Consider the following 19,372-nt stretch of genomic DNA (forward strand, 5'->3'; position numbering starts at 1 on the left):
ATTCCAGACGATCAACCTGTGTACCTATTTAAAAAAAAGAAAATTTGACTGATTCAATAGTACATTTAAGCAATAGTACATTAAGCATAAGCCTGACAAGCAAGACTTATGTTTTGAGGAACAAATTCAAACATTTTTATTTTTACAGCATTAAAACAACATGTCGTGAAATTGTGCTTAGATTCTTGCACATTTGCTGAAACTTTGCCCTACTTCACACCCATATAGGATAAAAGTTCTATAAAGAAGAAATAATTACACAACTCTTTCCAGAAACGACAGTTCACTATATTATTGACAGACTCAGCAACTTAATTAAAAAGTCTGTTAATGCTGGTGCTAATAAATCTGGCATATTTTCAGTTTAGATTGACACTATTCAGACTGATACTTCACAGTAATAAAATATGTCACAAAATCTGGATGAGAACACCGGCTATCTAAATTAAACTCTTATTACTTGCAAATATTGGAGGCTATTACAGATGTTCTGTGATCAAATCATATTTTTTCATAAAAGTGTTCTACCTGGGAAGCCAAGATGATAGAATGGGCTGTGTACTGTTTACCTTCTGCCTGGAGAAAAATCATCAGCATCAACATTTTAAATAAATTAATTAGTTAACTTATTTAAGGGGACATATATGTACTGTTAACTTCTTTAAGGATACATATGTGCACTATTATGTACCGGGCACTTTTGCAGAGATTGAAAAGTGTAGAGCAAGACAGACCAAGGTGATACTCTCATGCAATTTACATCTCCGTGATTTTATTATCAGAATTTAGTGAGTTTTACTAAAGAATGAATGGAACACTGTCGTGATGCAACAGCTTCTTGAAAAGCTATGATGACCAAAAATGAAAATTCTGATGAAAGTTCAAGTACTTCTAAAGAGTTCTGCCAGAGGAAACTCTATGTCAGGGACTCCTTGCCCTTCCAAATTGAGACAATGTCTTCGACTGCTACCAATTCCCTTGTTTTCCTAAGTCCAAAGTAGTACCTAAGTTTTCTGGGATAAGGAGGTGATGGCTTGTATTCTCAGAGGTGGCACAATTGTCAGGCGTCTGGGTTCTAGAAGTTTCTTCTGTTCTATTCATTTTGCTACGTGGTGGGGCACCTGGGTGGCTCAGTCGGTTAAGCATCTGACTTCAGCCCGGGTCACGATCCTGTGCTTTGTAGGTTCGAGCCCCGCGTTGGGCTCTGTGCTGACAGCTCGGAGCCTGGAGCCTGCTTCGGATTCTGTGTCTCCCTCTCTCTCTGCAACTCCCCTGCTTGCACTCTGTCTCTCTGTCCCCAAAATAAATAAAAATTTAAAAAAATTTTTTTAAAGGAATATTCATTTTGCTATGTGGAATTGTCCTTTCTTACTTTCCACAGCAATCATACACATCATTTCCTGAAACTCCCTGTTTTTCACTAATCTCAAGGCACACTGGTCTATTTTCTATTTCTTTTTTTTAATGTTTATTCATTTTTTAGAGAGAGAGAGAGCACACTAGCAGGGGAGGGACAGAGAAAGAGGGGGACGGAGGACCCAAAGCAGGCTCCATGCCGATAGCAGAGAGCCTGATGTGGGGTTTGAACTCATGAACCAGGAGATCATGACCTGAGCCAAAGTCAGACATTTAACCAACAGAGCCACCCAGTTGCCCCATATTTTCTGTTTCTTAAACACACCAAGCCAACTTCTATCTCATTTGCTGTTCCCTCTGCCTGGAACACTGTTCTCCCAGATACTTGTATACATTACACCCTCACTTCATTTGGGTCACTGCTAAAACATCGCCACCTTTGACTACCCTGTCTAAACTAACTCACACCCCTCTCTCTTTCTGCCCCAATGCCCTGCTTTCTTGTTCCTCACGATATTCCATAGTAGCTGACATGTTGCAAATGTATTAATCTTATTATTGTCTCTCTCTCCAACTAGAATGTAAGCTAGGTGAGATAATGGACTTGGGCATGTTTGCTGATGTAACTTAAAAGCCTTGGATATGCCATGAACATAAAAGGTGCTCAGTTACAATTTGATGAGTGAATGGATGAATAAATGAATACATGAAAAAATGAAAGAACATGAGTCTAACAGATTTTTCTGAAGCATTCTGGGCTAAGACGAAAGAGAGGCTCACAGTACAACAGTATAAATCATCTTTTTTTAAGTTTATTTATTTTGAGAGAGAGCGCATGCATGAGTAGGAGGAGGGGCAGAGAGAGAGAAGAGAGAAACCCAAGCAGGCATGGCGCTAACAGCACCCCCAAAGTGGGGCTCAGTTTCATGAACCATGAGATCATGACCTGAGCTAAAATCAAGAGTTGGATGCTCAACTGACTGAACCACCCATGTGCCCCAATGGTATAAATCATCTTTTTTTTATTAGATTCTTTTTAAATCTTTATTTATTTTTGAGGGAGAAAGAGACAGAGCAAAAGCAGGGAGGGGCAGAGAGAGAGGGAGACACAGAATCTGAAACAGGCTCCAGGCTCTGAGCTGTCAGCACAGAGCCTGATGCGGGGCTCGAACTCATGGACCGTGAGATCATGACCTGAGACAAGTTGGAGGCTTCACCGACAGTGCCACCCAGGCGCCCCCTGGTATAAATCATCTTAAAAGGAATTCTAAGTATCCACACTCTCAAGAATGTCCTATTCACTCACTTCGCTTTCCCTTTGAGATGCAAAACAAAACAACAAACTCCTGCCCTTGTCTCATAGATGAATTCTTCCCTTCCTCAGGAGTTCTGGCCTCAACACACGTACTCTCCAAAGGCTCACCTTCTGCTCTTGGCACTTCTTGATGTATTTTTCCAAAGATAGTTCTCTTCTTTTGAGGAAATTACTTGGTATGTACTATTTAAAAGGTAAGAATTTCTCCACCTCTTGCGTCATTAAGTAAAAGCAATGCAAAATCAAAATTTTGAGTTAAGTATTATCCTAGATAAGGGCACCTGGGTGGCTCAGTGGGTTAAGCACCCAATTTCAGCTCAGGTCATGATCTCACAGTTCATGGATTCGAGCCCTGCATCAGGCTCTGTGCTGACAGCTCAGAGCCTGGAGCCTGCTTTGGATTCTGTGTTTCCCTCTCGCTCTGCCTCTCCCCCTCTTGTGTTTTCTCTCTCTCTCTCTCTCTCTCAATAAATTAAAGTTAAATAAATAAAGAAAAGAAAAGTATTAACCTGGATAGAAAGTAGCTGGTTAATGTAAGTCAAAGATTACCCTACCCCCACTAAGTGGGAGCCTTCAAACCATATTTATAGTTTGAATTTTTCTGGAAGAAGACCTACACTTAGATCAGTCTAAGACAGTGGGAATAGTAAATAACACTCTAAGATCTTACTGGGGATAGAGGGATAGAGGCTGGGTGAGGGGTAGCACAAGGGAGTTCCTTCGTGCTGATGGAAGAGTTCTGTGTCTTGATTGTGGCCATGAATTTATGAATCAATACATAAGGTAACATTTTACAATAACACACACATACACAAATACAAACACATACAGAAACATGGTAATGAATGCATGTAAAAATCGGCGAAATCTGAGGACTTGCTCAGTTTTGTATTGTAATGTCCCAGTGTCATTTCTTGGTTTTATAGTATATTGTTATGTAAGATATTGCCATTGGGAGAAGCTGGGTAAAGACTACCCAGGACTCTCTGTGCTATTTTTGCAACTTCCTGTGACTCTATAACGGCCTCAAAACAAAAAGCATAAGACAAAACAAAGAACCACAAAGTATCTGCAGAAAAGTTTCAAGAATCTATTATAGGCCTAGATCATGATTCCAAAGTTAAGTATATGGACAGTGAAGAAATTTATAAATTTTTTGGAGAAAAATACTTTAATTTCACTAGAGATTACAAACACAATATTTTATGAATTTATGACTTCTTTTATGAGTTTTATGACAACAAAAATGTTGATTGATGGATTGAAAAACCTATGGCACATTGATGGTCTTAAAATAAAACCCAAGAATTTATACTGTTTAATATCCATAATATCAAGACACATGAGCTATATAAACTTAAATCACCAGAGTTTTCTTCCAATTGCCATCATCATCATCATCGTCATCTCTGCAATGTCATAACTGTGTCGTAATGTGACTTCTTTAAATTCAGATACTGCTCCTGTGGAACAACACTTACCTTGGGGGTATGTTTCACCAGTAAGGATCTACAGGAACTTCCAGACTCAGCTCTGTTTGACCTACTTAAGTTTGGAATAATTTTGACTGGATGAACTTGGTGTTCATCAAGTGTGAACTTGGCTGGTAATAATGGGCCTCCCAATATGCTGTATGAACCAGGTATTGCAAGGCACTCCAGCCTGAAGATGAGTTTCCTGTGAATGGGAAACAAACTGCATCCTTTCTTTCCCTAGGCTGTTCCCAACGAAAGGCCTCTCTTCACTGACTCCTCATTTAGTGTAACCCTGGTATTGGAGGCAGAAGGGAGTGTTAGGGCTGGGTAGAGCTTATTCCCACCAGTCCACAGGGACTGGGAAGGCAATGTTGTGGCTCAGTGTCCTGCCCACTGGACACTATAGTGCCTCCTATCCTTGTGGAGTCAGACTTGTCAAACTTCAGAGGATCGTTCCGTCCAAGGGCTGATGTAAATTAACCAGCTATAGTGACAAATGCTGCCATGTAATAATGTTCTTCATTATTATATTCCGAGGCAAATATGTGCCTTTAGAAGGATTGGACTTTCCTCGAGAATTCACTCTTCCTGTATGTCAAGAACACCAGTGATGTAGAAGCATGATGGCAGCTACGATGGTGGGCTCACAAACGTTCTGTCGTGCTGCGTAATAAAATGGAATGCTTCAGCCTTGTTAATGCTGTTTGAATCTGTCACCTGTAAACTAGCAATGCATTGAGGTCAAAGAATTGGAAGAAATCAAAAACCAAAAGCCATAAACAAACAAAGAAACAAACAAAACAACCAGTTAGTCAAATCTGAGACAAGTCCTTTGTCTCTGACCCAGAAGTCTTATATTGTCTCTCAGCGTGCATGAAATTGTGACAGGCTCATTAGCTTGAATAGGATAGAATCACAGACACTTCACAGTTCTTGACAGAAATTTACTAGATACCTAGTTGCTGCCTGCTTAATATTAAAAAAAATGAGCAAATTGAGCAGTTTTTGAATTTCACTAATTGTAAATTTTTTTTTTTTACCTTCTCAAAGATCATATCCCCATTCCCAGCCAAGTATCTTGCCCAAGACTCAAAGAAACTCACTTTCTTGGTGATTGACCTGAATTTTCATAATTCTTGAACAGAAGTGTTAATGATGAACAAGTTTGACCTGCCAGAAATCCTCACTGAAAAACAGGAAATGATGGCAATGCTCAGATGTCTATTTCAGTGTTCACTGGTGGAGACTTCTTTTCTTTTCTAAAAGAACGAACCCCTGAGGGGTCTGAAGATGACTTAAAAAGTGCAAAAATAGCTTACTTTGAGATTAAGTGTACAATAGCTACTATCTGAAATGAAATTCCTCTGAATTTCAGCCAACGTAAGTAGCTACTAAACATAGAAACCTGTTGGATTTCTCACCCATATTGTAGGTGTCACAGAGTGACGGCAGTGGGGACCGGACCCCACAAAAGTTTGAAATTCTAATGAGTTGATTCTGTAAAATCTGTCATTTAAAAGTGCTGTCATTTATGAGGTAGAGACGAAAATTGACTTTTGAAGCTAATTGACCTCTTTTTTTGAGACTGTTCCAATGAACTTTTAGTTGTACACACGAGAGAAAGATTTCTGAAATCAGGCATTAAGGAAGGGCAGATAACAAGGAGCTACACTTCTCTAGGAAATAATGTGAAACCCTACCCTTACGGTGGTCAGAATGCATCTCTGTAGATGGAATTTTAAATAATTAATAAATCCATTATATTAATAAATATATTTGTTATTATTAATAAAACTCATTTTAGAGAAGTTTTAGATTTGTAGACAAATTAAGTATAAAGGGCAGTTTCCATATACCCTGCTCACTCCTCCCTGCAGTTCACCCCATTACTAACATCTTGCATTATTGTGGTACCTTTGTCACAATTGATGAGCCAACATTAATACATTATTATTAACTAAAGTTGGTTCACATTAGGTTCACTCTTTCTGAAAGGGCGGGCCTACGCCAGCCGACTCCATCTTGTTCTGTGTCCTTCACCTTGACCACACCTCCTCCCCTTGAGTAACCCCCCCTCACCTGCCTAACAGGACTCGGACCCTTCCCCAGGACCCTTCCCCAGCCAATCGGCTGAGGCCATAGCCATTACCTCACCAACTGCCCCCAGGCCCCAATAAAACCTTTGTCCTTTTGAAACTCGCTCTCTTTCCCTGGTATCTCACCGCTGCGTCAGTGCAGGTAGGGGATTGAGCTCGAGCTAGCTCGAATAAAGGCTCTTTGCTTTTGCATCGGACTCGGCTCCCTAGTGGTCTTTGGGGATCACGAATTCTGGGCATAACATTTGGGGGCTCGTCCGGGATCCCCAAGACCCCCGAGGGACCCCCGACCCGGAGAGCCTGACTGGCCACGGTTAGTGTCTGTTTGTTCTGTCTTTTCTGTGTGAGCTCATTTCTGGAATTCTGGTAGTGCCCGACACGGTCTAAGTGGACGCACTGGAGGACCACGGGCCGGGAGTTTCGGAAGACGTTCCGATTCTCCCTTCTGGAGGGACGTGGAATCCCCTCAAAGGTCTGAGATGAGGCGGGTCGCTCCCGCTGGTCGGCGTGAGGCCGTCGTCTTTGGAGGGACGTGGAATCCCCTCACAGTTTTGGAGGGACATGGAATCCCCTCAAAGGTCTAAGCTAGCTTGCAGTTTTGCTTCCATGGAGTTGGAAGACTTTCCAGGGGCCCTCTGTTTGTCTGTTTTTGTGTTTCTCTGTTTTGTTCTGTGGACTTACTGGACGGACGTTATGGGACAGACTCAGACTACTCCTCTAAGTATTATGATTGATCACTTTAAGGATGTGAGGGGAAGAGCTAACAACCTCAGTGTGGAAGTCCAAAAGGGTCGGTTGCAGTTTTTTTTGTTCTAGCGAGTGGCCAACTTTCAATGTGGGATGGCCACCAGAGGGGACCTTCGACCTCCCTACCATCCACCGAGTCAGGAGTATCATCTCTCAGCCTAAGGCGGGCCATCTTGATCAGCTCCCTTACATTATCACTTGGCAGGACCTTGTAGAAGACCCACCCTCTTGGCTTAAGCCCTTCCTAACCCTGCTCCCTCCGGAGCCAAAACCCATTCTTGCTTTGCAGGAGACAGAGAAGAGGAAAAGTCTTACCCAGCCTTCAGCACCCCTCTACCCTGTCCTACAGGGGGGTACTGAAGAAGAATTAATTTTTCCTCCCCCGTATAACCCCTCTAGGATGCCGGAAGAACACCATCCTCCCCCTCCGGGGGAGGCAGACGCTGTTCCGAGAGCGGGAGGCGGAAACGCTCCAGGGGGAAGCCCGCCATTTACCAGACAAAGGGCTCAGAGGGGGCAATCCGCCTCTGCCGGGGACTCCACTATTCTGCCCCTGTGAGCCACCGGACCCCCAGACGCGGAGGGGAATCAGCCCCATCACTATTGGCCTTTCGCCACTAGTGACCTCTACAATTGGAAAGCTCAGAATCCTAAGTTTTCCGAGAAACCGGCAGGGCTTATTGATTTATTAGACTCTGTTCTTTTTACCCATCAGCCCACGTGGGATGATTGCCAGCAGCTTTTGCAGGTCCTGTTCACGACTGAAGAAAGAGAAAGAATCCTCAGTGGGGCCCGAAAACTAGTTCCAGGCGCAGACGGGAATCCCACCACCAACCAGGCTCAGATAGATGCCTCCTTCCCCTTAACTCGGCCCCAGTGGGATTTCAACACGGCAGAAGGTAAGGAGAGGCTCCGGGTCTACCGCCAGACTCTAATGGGGGGTCTCCGAATGGCTGCTAGAAAGCCAACCAATTTGGCCAAGGTAGGAAATGTACAACAGGGAAAAGATGAATCTCCGGCTGCCTTTTTAGAACGGATCATGGAGGCATTCCGCACCTATACCCCCATGGATCCAGAGGCTCCAGAAAGCAAGGCAGCTGTTATCATGGCCTTTGTAAACCAATTGGCCATAGACATTAGGAGAAAATTACAGAAAATAGATAGACTAGGAGAAAAAAGTCTGCAGGACTTACTGGTGGTAGCCGAAAAGGTATATAATAACCGGGAGCCTCCTGAGGACAAGCAGGCTCGCGCCATGGAGACTGCCAGCAGTAAGCAGACTCGAGACCCGGCCAGAATACTACTAGCTACCACTGCTGACTTCCCCGAGGAACGAGACCGCCGTCTCCAGCAGCTGGCAGACGACACAAGAAAAGGTAAAAGCACCAAGGGGGGGAAGCAGAGGCTGCAGAAGGATCAGTGCGCATACTGCAAGGAGATAGGGCATTGGGCCCGAGACTGTCCAAAAAGAGCTGGCGGGAAGGGAAGCAAGACTGATCGAGTAAAAGTCCTAGAGCTGGATGAACTAAGTGATTAGGGGAGTCAGGGTTCGGACCCTCTCCCCGAACCCAGGGTAACTCTTAAAGTGGAGGTGACCCCTATTGACTTCCTTGTCGACACCGGAGCACAACATTTGGTCCTCCGCACCCCACAAGGAAAACTAGCTAGCAAAAAGTCCTGGGTAAAAGGGGCAACTGGTATGAGCCAGTATTCATGGACTACCCGAAGAACAGTAGATTTGGGAACGGGCCGGGTATCCCACTCCTTTATGGTAATACCAGAATGCCCCTACCCGCTGTTAGGACGGGACTTACTGACCAAGATTGGAGCTCAGATAACTTTCAGACAAGGGGGGCCTCAGGTCACCGATGGCAAGGGCCACCCCATCCAGGTCCTGACCATGAAACTGGAGGATGAATACCTCCTCCACCAGGAGGCGCTCCCGAGAGAGGATAATATAGACAGATGGCTACGAGAATTCCCCTCGGTTTGGGCAGAGACAGGGGGGATGGGACTAGCCACTCATAGGACCCCAGTCCTGGTAGAGCTCAAGCCAGGAGAGAGTCCAGTAAGGATCAAACAATACCCCATGTCTCAGGAGGCCCGGAAAGGGATCCAGCCACACATCCGGAGACTATGAAGCCTAGGGGTACTAGTTCCTTGCCAGTCTGCCTGGAACTCCCCCTTACTGCCGGTCAAAAAGCCTCACACAAATGACTACCAACCAGTACAAGACCTCCGGGAAGTAAATAAGAGGGTCGTGGACATACACCCAACTGTTCCCAACCCATATACTCTCTTGAGCTCCTTGGCGCCCTCCAGGGTCTGGTATACTGTACTAGATTTAAAGGACGCCTTCTTCAGTCTGCCGTTGGCACCCCAACGTTCGTCTTATTCGCCTTCGAGTGGCATGATCTGGAGGAGGGCTACAGTGGGCAACTCACCTGGACACAGCTACCTCAGGGATTCAAAAATTCACCCACAATCTTCGACGAGGCACTACACGAGGACCTGGTATTTACAGACACCTTCTCTGGCTGGTGGAGGCCTACCCAACCAAGCATGAAACGGCTCAGACGGTGGCTAAGAAGCTACTAGAAGACATCTTACTCAGGTATGGTTTTCCTGCCATGGTAGGATCAGACAATGGACCAGCTTTTATCTCGCAGGTAACACAGGCAGTAGCCAAGGCGGTGGGGGCAAACTGGAAATTACATTGTGCTTATAGGCCCCAGAGCTCAGGACAGGTAGAAAGAATGAATAGAACCCTAAAAGAGACCCTTACCAAATTAACCATGGAGACTGGCGGGGACTGGGTGACTCTCCTACCGTACGCCCTTTACAGGGTTAGAAACACTCCTTACACTCTGGGTTTTACTCCCTACGAGATCATGTTTGGCAGGCCACCCCTGTTATTCCCAGCCTTCTAGCTGAACTTATTGCTGAGTTTAAAGATCAAGAACTTTTTCTTTCCTTGAGCGGGCTCCAGAGGGCGCACGAGGACATTTGGCCGCACCTCCGTGCCATCTACGAGGCTGGCCCGATCCTGACACCTCATCAGTACAGGCCGGGAGACTGGGTCTACGTCAAGAGGCACCACCGAGAAACTCTCGAGCCGCGCTGGAAGGGACCCTACATTGTGGTGTTGACAACCCCCACCGCTCTCAAGGTAGACGGCATCGCGACCTGGGTCCATCACACCTACGCTCAGCCAGCGGACCCCTCCTCAATCCGGAAGGACATTGTCACGCGATGGGCCATCAGTCGGGACCAACACAACCCGCTCAAGCTCAAGCTACAGCGCATTTGACCTACCTAATATTGGTAACTCTGTTAACTCTGCTTGTCATTGCTCATGGTGCCGGGAGTCCCCACGCCCCCCAAAACATCACCTGGCAGATCATAGACACCAGCTCGGGGACAATACTTAATCAGACGTCCCAGAGCCACCCCAGGGACACTTGGTTCCCAGAACTTGGCGTAAACCTCCAAACTCTGTTCCCCTTGTCACCATAAATGCAGCCAGTCCCATGATTGGGTCCCTAAGCTACATGACAAGGGGGGAATGAAAGGGCGGGCCTACGCCAGCCAACTCCATCTTGTTCTGTGTGCTTCACCTTGACCACACCTCCTCCCCTTGAGTAACCCCCCCCTCACCTGCCTAACAGGACTCGGACCCTTCCCCAGGACCCTTCCCCAGCCAATCGGCTGAGGCCATAGCCATTACCTCATCAACTGCCCCCAGGCCCCAATAAAACCTTGTCCTTTTGAAACTCGCTCTCTTTCCCTGGTATCTCACCGCTGTGTCAGTGCAGGTAGGGGATTGAGCTCGAGCTAGCTCGAATAAAGGCTCTTTGCTTTTGCATCGGACTCGGCTCCCTAGTGGTCTTTGGGGATCACGAATTCTGGGCATAACATTTCCATTGTACATTCTATGGATTTTGACAAATGTGAAATGACATGTTTCTACCATCATTGTATCATAGGGAAGAGTTTTACTGTCCCCCACATTCCCTGTGCCTCACCTGTTCAGTTCATCTCTCACTCTCTCCCTCCAAACTCTTGGTAACCACCCATCTTCTTACCATCTCCATATCTTTGCCTTTTAAAGAATGTCATCCAGTCAGTATCATTCAATAATATGTAACCGTTTCAGATTGGCTTCTAATTTATCATTTTAATTTCTTGTTAGCTCATTTCTTTTATCACTGAATAATAATACTCGATTGTCTAGATGTACCACAGTTTATTTACCCTCTTCTCATTGCTTTCATGTTGTGGCAATTATGAAGAATTTATGTGTGTTGTTGTAAGTTTTCAGCTCATTTGGGTAAGTACTAAGGAGCCGAGATTGCTGGAGCATCTGGTAAGAGCATACTTAATTTTTTAAGAAGCTGCCACACTATCTTCCAAGGTAGTTATACATTTTGCAACCTCACCAAATAGGTTGGGTTTTTTTGTTTTTTGTTTATTTTTAGGTATTGATTTAGACTTCCTTGTATCTATACTTTATTGGTGTGTGTGTGTGTGTGTGTGTGTGTGTGTGTGTGTTAAAATAGTTGTTTCCTGGGGTACCTGGGTGGCTCAGTCAGTTAAGTGTCTGACTTTGGCTCAGGTCATGATCTCACAGTTTGTGAGTTCCAACCCCACCTCAGGCTCTGTGCTGACAGCTCAGAGCCCGGAGCCTGCTTCGGGTTCTGTGACTCCTTCTGCCCCTCCCCCACTTGTGCTCTGTCTCTCTCTCAAAAAAATAGATAAATAAATGTAAAAAAAATTGTTTTTAAATAAATAAAATAGTTGTTTCCAAAGGACTGCTAGCAGAGACCTCAAGATAGCTCAAAAGATACTGTGGCAGGCAGAATAATGCCCCTGGAAAGTGGTAAGATGTGTCAATATCTGTGCATACGCTATGTCACATGGTAAGGAGGAATCAAGGTTACATTTGGAATTAAGGTCGCTAATCAGCTGACCTTAACATAAGGAGATTACCTGAATTATCCAGGTGGGCGTGGTGTAACCAGGGGCATCCTTTAAACATGGGGGAAGGAGGCAGAAGAAAGAGGTACAATGAGTGATGCATTGTGACAAAGACAGATGGCTTTGAAGATGAAACTGATCATCCCCTCTAGAACCTAGAACACCTTGACTTTAGCCCAGGGAGATCTGTTTTAGATTTCTAACCTCCAGAACTTTAAGATGATAATTTGTGTTGTTTTGAGCCCAGTGTGGTTATTTGCTACAACAATTATGGAAAACTACTACAGGTGTGTAAACTCATTGCCCCAAACTTGAGGAAAGATCTTGGAAAGGGACTAGGCTCGACTATTCATGGTCCACATGTAGTTCTAAGACTGAATGACTCAGAATTGAAAACCTATGTCTACACAAAATTTTGTACACAAGGTTCACAGCGGCATTTATTCATAATAATCAAAAATGTCTATTAACAAATGTCTGCTGATGAACAGATAAAGCGTACATGGTATATGGGTACAGTAGGATATTCTTCATCCACAAAAGGAATGAAGTACACATGCTTTTGCTACAACACAGATGAGCCTTAAAGACATTATGCTAAAGAGTCCAGGCACAAAACACCACATAGCGTGTGATCTCATTTATATGAAATGTGCAGAGCAGGCAAATCCATAGATATAGAAAGTAGTTATTGCCAGACGCTGAAGTAGAAGGAAAGAAATAGGGAGTATCTGCTAACGGGTACAGGATTTCTTTTAGGTGTGGCAAAACGTTCTAAAATTAGTGGCAATAATTGCCAAACTCTGAATATACTAGAAAACAGTAAAATATATATGTTAAATTAGTGAATTTTATGGTGTATGAAGTATATCCAGTTATATCTCAATAAAGCTGTTAATAATAAAAAGATGGAGGGGGGCGGTGCCTGGGTGGCTCAGTCGGTTGAGCATCCAACTTCGGCTCAGGTCATGATCTCGCGGTTGGCGGGTTTGAGCCCCACGTTGGGCTCTGGGCTGACAGCTCAGAGCCTGGAGCTTGCTTTGGATTCTGTGTCTCCCTCTCTAACTGCCCCTTCCCCGCTCATGCTCTGTCTCTCTCTCTCTGTCTCTCAATGAATAATCGTTAAAAAAAAAAATTTTTTTTTTAAAGAAAGAAAAGGGCCTTTGCAGATGTAATTAAGCTAAGGCTCTTGAGATGTGGACATTATCCTGTATTTTCCAGGTGGACCCTAAATGACACAATGTGTGTCTGTATAGGAGAGGCTGTGACATTGTGATTTATAATAAGATATTTATATTTGGTTTTCATCTCATTCCTGACAGGGAGCTCCAAAACCCTAGTAATTCCCTGTGAAGAGAGCAATAAAGGTGTCTTTTGTTATGTTAACGAGTTGACTTCCGGAAGGCCCTTAGGTAACCTGAGGATTCGGGGCTGGTGATCCCAGGGATGGGATTGAAAGTTCCCAATTTCCAGGGAGGGCACAGGAGCTGGAGATTGACTTCGATCAAAAGAAGCCAATGAGTTATACCGACGATCATGTGTTTGTAATGAAGCTTCCCTAATAACCTAAAAGGACTCTGTTTGAAGAGCTTCTGGGTTGGTGAACACTCGGAGACTCTGGGAATGTGCTCAGAGAGAACATGGAAGTCACATGCCTCTTCGCACATGCCTTGCCCTAGGTGTCTCTTCCGTCTGACTGTTCCTGCGTTCTAGCCTTTTATAATACACAGGTGATCTGGTGAGTAAAATATTTCTCTGCGTTCGGTGAGCTGCTCTAGCAAATTAATCAGTTTGAGTCAGTCAGAAGCACAGGTGACAACCGGAATTAAAATCAGCATCTGAAGTGGGAGGCGGGGGCAGGGATGGAAGTTTTGTAGGACTGAATCCTTAACCTGTGGGATCTGATGCTCTCTCCAGGTAGACAGTATCAGAATTGAGTTGAACTGGACAGCACTCTAGTATCAGAGAATTGCTTGGCGGCATGGAAAAGGAATACATACATCAAAACTGGGCTCAAAATCATCGAGACTGGGAGATACCTGATAGAGGTCAGGAGGTTTTAATGTGACCATGGAGGCAGAGATCAGAGTAATACAATCTCAAGTCCAGAAATGCAGGCAGCAACCAGAAGCTGAAGAGGCAAGAAACAACCTTTCCCAGAGCCTCCGGAGGGAGTGATGCCCTGCTGACACCTTGCTTTCTGCTCAGTGATAATGATTTTGGACTTTCTGGCCTCCAGAACTGTAAGAGAATACATTTCTGTTGTTTTAAATTACCAAGTTTGTAGTAATTTGTTACAGCAGCCACGGGAAACAAATATAACTACCATACTGGGTATGGTAAATGTGTTTCAGATCCTCACTTTGGGATAACTAAACTTGTCCCTTTAACACGGTCATGTGACCATGACTATTGGATTCAAGCGAAGCAAAGACGTAAACAAAGAGGAACCTAATTGGGGCACCTGGGTGGTTCGGTTGGTTGGTTGAGCGTCTGACTTCGGCTCAGGTCATGATCTTGCAGTTTGTGGGTTTAAGCCCTGTGTTGGGCTCTGTACTGACAGCCTGCTCAGAGCCTGGAGCCTGCTTCAGATTCTGTGTCTCCCCCTCTCTCTGCCCCTCCTATGATCATGCTCTCTTTCTCTCTATAATAAATAAATGTTTAAAAAAAAAAAAAAGAGGAACCTAATAGAGAAACAAAGTAGGAAAGTTTGGACCTGAAGACTCTGAGGACTGACAGAATCAAATAGCCATTCTTCACTGGATTCTCACAACATTATCCTCAAGACCTCAGAAAATTCTCATTAAAAGTGATGGCGATGTCTTTGCTAAAAATACAGTGGTCCTGGGGCTCCTGGGTGGCTCAGTTGGTTAAGCGTCCGACTTCAGCTCGGGTCATGATCTCCCAGCTTGTGAATTCAAGCCCTGTGTCAGGCTCTGTATTAACAACTCAGAACCTGGAGCCTGCTTCTGATTCTGTGTCTCCCTCTCTCTCTGTGTGTCTCCCTCTTTCTCTGCCCCTCCCCTGCTCATGCTCTGTCTCTACTGTCTCAAAAATAACCATTTAAAAAAAATGAATTAAATAAAAATGCAGTGGTCCGGGGGAGCACAGATGCCTGCAAGAAGCTGGCCTAAAATTGGCAAGAAGAGAACAGCGATAGGGTGGACCTTGGCTCATGGTCCAGAGCAAGCCAGTTAGTTGAAATGACAAATGACCACCATTTGGAATATATGGACATTTCTCAGGTATTCCTTGGGGGAAGGAAATACAATCAGCATCTGCATTTCCTGAGCTCAAGCAAACTGGAACTCAAACTAATGTGATCTGGTATTTAAAAAAATTTTTTTTAACGTTTATTTATTTTTGAGACAAAGAGAGACAGAGCATGAATGGGGGAGGTTCAGAGAGAGAGGGAGACACAGAATCTGAAACAGGCTCCAGGCTCTGAGTGGTCAGCACAAAGCCCGACGCGGGGCTCGAACTCACTGAGTGTGAGATCATGACCTGAGCCGAAATCGGAAGCTCAACCGACTGAGCCACCCAGGCACCCCCTTTTTTTTTGTTGTTGTTTTTTTAATCCGGTGGATTATCCTGCCTGGATTACTCCAAGGTCCTCTTAAATGGTTCTCTGTTTCCATCCCTACCCCAAACAGTGGATCCTTTTAAAATATGTCCCATTAAGTCACTCTTCCGCTTAAACCTCCCTTCACCCCAGTGGCTTCCCATCTCATGCAGGGTGGAGCCAAAGTCCTTGCTATCACCTATCAGGCTCTTCTAACCAGGCAGCCCACTACTTCTCTGAGCTTCCTTCCTACTAAGCTCCTCTGTCATTCTGGTCTAATCACACAGGTCTACTTGCTGTTCTTAAAACACAAGCAAGATCTCACCTCCAGGCCTCTGCATTTCTCTTTCCTCTGAACAGAATGCTCCTCCAACTCCAGATAATGGCAGGACTCCCTTCCTCATTTTGTCCATTCCTGCTTAAATGTCACTTTTCCAGTAAGGTCTTCCCTGACCATCCTAGGTAAAGGAGCAGTAAAAATTCCTCCCAGCTCAGCATTTCCCATCCCTCCTAATTTGGCTTTATTTTTCTCCACACTGCTAATTACCATACGAAATGCATGAAATTCACGAAAACTTGTGAATTTGTTCATTGGCTGACTCTCTCCACTAAAATGAAGACAAAGGCTTTGTTTTATCCACTGCTGTCTCCCCAGAGCTTAGAATGAAGTCTGGCACAGATTGGGCACTCAGGAAATATTTATTGAATGAATTAACCAATGAAAAGTAGTTTTAAAAATAGAGGATTTTGTTGAATATTAAAAGAAATTCAGAGGTAACTTGCCACAAGACTGTCTTTGTAGCTCAGTGATACCAAGGTACTTCCGTGGTGAGATCCTTAGGGTGTCGGCTATTTTCATAAAGGTTGTTGCTTCAAGGTTACAAAATGGTTGCTGTAGTTCTAAACATCACATTCTCTAACAAATATTTGCATATGTTCCCTCATTCAGTCAGGAAGTAAATATGGTGAGGGACTAAGGACCAGGCCTTGTTGTGAGCATAGGAACATAGCCATAAGCAAAATAGACAAAGTCCCTATTCTCATGAAGCTTCATTCTAATGTCAAAAGATTAAAAAAGAAAAGGGCTTTTTTATCCTTATCATTTTTAAACCATTTTTTTAACGTTTATTTTTGAGAGAAAGAGAGAGAGTGAGCATGTGCATGAGGGAGGGAGGGGCGGGCAGAGAGAGAGGGAGAGAGAGAATCCCAAACAAGCTCCACACTGTCAGCACAGAGCCTAATGCAGGGCTGGAACCCACAAACCGTGAGATCATGACCTATTCTGAAATCAAGGGTTGGATGCTTAACGACTGAGCCACCCAGGTAGCCATGTCCTTATCATTTTTAATCATGGGAAAAATCTTTCTTGAAAGTCACAAGATTTCTTATAACTCATGGGTCACAATATGTCACTAACTGCTTACAAGGGAGGCTAGGAAGGCAAGTTCCCAAAACTTCAGCCTCTACCATGACAGGAGGGTGTTGCTATAGGAAAGAAGAGGTGGGGGGGATGGCTCCCGGGAGGAAGTGAAGGGTTCTGCCACAAACAGTTCTGAGCAAATGCAGTCATTCAATATCTGCTTTTTGATAAAGCATTAAGGTTGAGAGTGATTGCCCCGTAGCTAAAATTTAATATTTATTTCCGAGGTACTGTTCCCTATGTTTCTGTCACTTCTTCTAACAGCTTTGAACATACGACAGCCCCAACATTCTAACAAACACGCTCTGGATATTTACCAAGAAATGCTGGATCGCTCCCAGGGCTAAGTGATGGCATTTAATTTTCTCACCCGGAAAGATCTGCAACTTGAGAAAAGACCATTTCTCCTCTTATTACCTATTGGTCGACCAGCAACCTTTAGGTCAAAACCGTGAATATATATTTTCTGTCAGCCTTCTTTGTACTTCGGGCACCAGGCCTGAGCTCAAAACTTCTTTTGTCCAGAGGAACCACAGGATCAGCTCCAGACTCCCCACTTGGCTTCTCCGTGGGCAATAAGGCAGAGGTTTCATCACCGTTGTCCAAACGGCAAATGAGAAGTGATGGTTTGAGTATAAGGTACCGTCTGGAAAACAAGAGAAAGAGGCAAAGCTTCTGACAGAGCTGTTCACACCTCCTCCGCACAGCTGGGAGACATTAGCTGGCTTTCCCCAGACTGGTCTGCTTTCTGGCACGGTGAGTGAAAAACCCTGAGAGCCTCCAAGGTAAGCTGGATTTCTATCATACACATTCAGCAGCTAAATCACCAAAAGTCACTTTCAAATATTCATGCCAAGCTGCATCTTTGCCCAAGGTCAAGAGTTCAGCAGAACTTAACAGAAAGAGAATTGTGGGCAGGAGGCAAGAAATGGAAGAGAAAATATCGACGGATTATTTTTGGTTTTGTTTTGTTTTATTTTGTTTTTGAGGGAATCTGTGCTCAGGGAAGGATGAAAGTTCTGTGATAAATACTGTGGGATATCTGGTAGAAGGGTAGATATAAATAGTATTTCTATGTGGGTCACTTTTTACTCTTACTGCCCTATTGAGTGGATGGGAGAGAAGTTAGGAAGGCCAGAGGAGTGATGAGATTTGTGGGAACGTTTGAAATGTATCAAGCAAATAACCCACATTTTACGATGCGTTTTTCATAGTATTTAGTAGTCTGGTCTGCCTCTCCCAAAGGCTATCAACTGATTTTATACAAAAGTTATACAGGAAATCTGTTTAAAACAAAATCTGCTTAGGGGTGCCTGGGTGGCTCAGTCGATTAAGCATCAGCTCAGGTCACGATCTCACAGTTCATGGGATCGAGCCCTGAGTCAGGCTGACAGCACAGAGCCTACTTAGGATTCTTGCTCTCCCTCTCTTTGCCCCTCCTCCTCACTCTCTCTCTCAAAATAAAGAAATAAACTTAAAAAAATCTGTTTAGAAGCAAAGTATCTAGTCTCATTACAGCTTTTGTCAAAGCTATTTTGAATCAGATGCCTGAAACATTTTTTTTTATGGAGATTTTAAAATCTTGTGTTATTTGGATGGAGGCTGTGGAGAAAACTCATGATAGAGGAACCTCAGAATAGAAAAAGCTGGATTGTAGGCCCCACCTCCTAGCTAGTTAACAATGAGATTTAAAACGTGTCTTTTAATCATGGGCTCAAAGTTATGAAAAGTCCTATTTTTCTAGTCCTAAGTGATCTAATAACAGCTTTGGATTCCATAGACGTAGACCTGTTATCTATACTCTGCTTAAACCCAGAAGGAATTCTAGGTTGTCCTATGGGCTAGCTTATATGATTTTGACTTAGATATCAAATTTTAAATGTTTTTCTGAATCTACATGGTGGTATCAGAACGGATTTTCATAGTGTTGATTCTAATTTAAAATAGCTTACAATTGGGCACTTGGGTGGCTCAGTTGATTGAGTGTCCGACTTCAGCTCAGGTCATCATCTCACGGTTTGTGAGTTCGAGCCCCACATTGGGCTTTGTGCAGACAGCTCAAAGCCTGGAGCCTGTTTGAATTCTGTGTCTCCCTCTCTCTCTGTGCCTCCCCCACTCATGCTCTGTTTCTCTCTCAAAAATAAGTAAACATTAAAAAAAAATTTTTTTTAATGGCTTACAACAGGATTGTGTCTAGATATCTTCATTTATACCTTGTACCTAAGTAATTGAATTCTGCTCACAGAAACAATCTATATTGTTTCCTCCAGCCCCAACATATATAAAAATTTTAAATGACCTGCACCCCCCCCCCCACCCTGGTTGATGATGTAATCTTACTATTACATTATAAGGATGGCTTCAAGAAGCGATAAAAATGGCTGGCAAATTGCCAATGTGAATAAAAAGAAAAAAAAATTCTAG

At 44.0% G+C, this 19,372-nt stretch overlaps 1 protein-coding gene across 1 annotated transcript in view; it reads left to right on the plus strand.

Moving 5' to 3' along the window:
- LOC128315396 (uncharacterized) overlaps nucleotides 1–9,144 on the plus strand; it is a 10,424-nt gene extending 1,280 nt beyond the window's left edge. Inside the window, 1 exon segment of the mRNA XM_053221911.1 lies at nucleotides 7,550–9,144. Coding sequence (XP_053077886.1) covers nucleotides 7,550–9,129 — 1,580 coding nt within the window. The 3' untranslated portion in view covers nucleotides 9,130–9,144.
- The last annotated feature ends 10,228 nt before the right edge of the window (nucleotides 9,145–19,372 follow it).

This window comes from Acinonyx jubatus, chromosome C2, assembly GCF_027475565.1.
Source record: "Acinonyx jubatus isolate Ajub_Pintada_27869175 chromosome C2, VMU_Ajub_asm_v1.0, whole genome shotgun sequence".
Lineage (NCBI taxonomy): Eukaryota > Metazoa > Chordata > Mammalia > Carnivora > Felidae > Acinonyx > Acinonyx jubatus.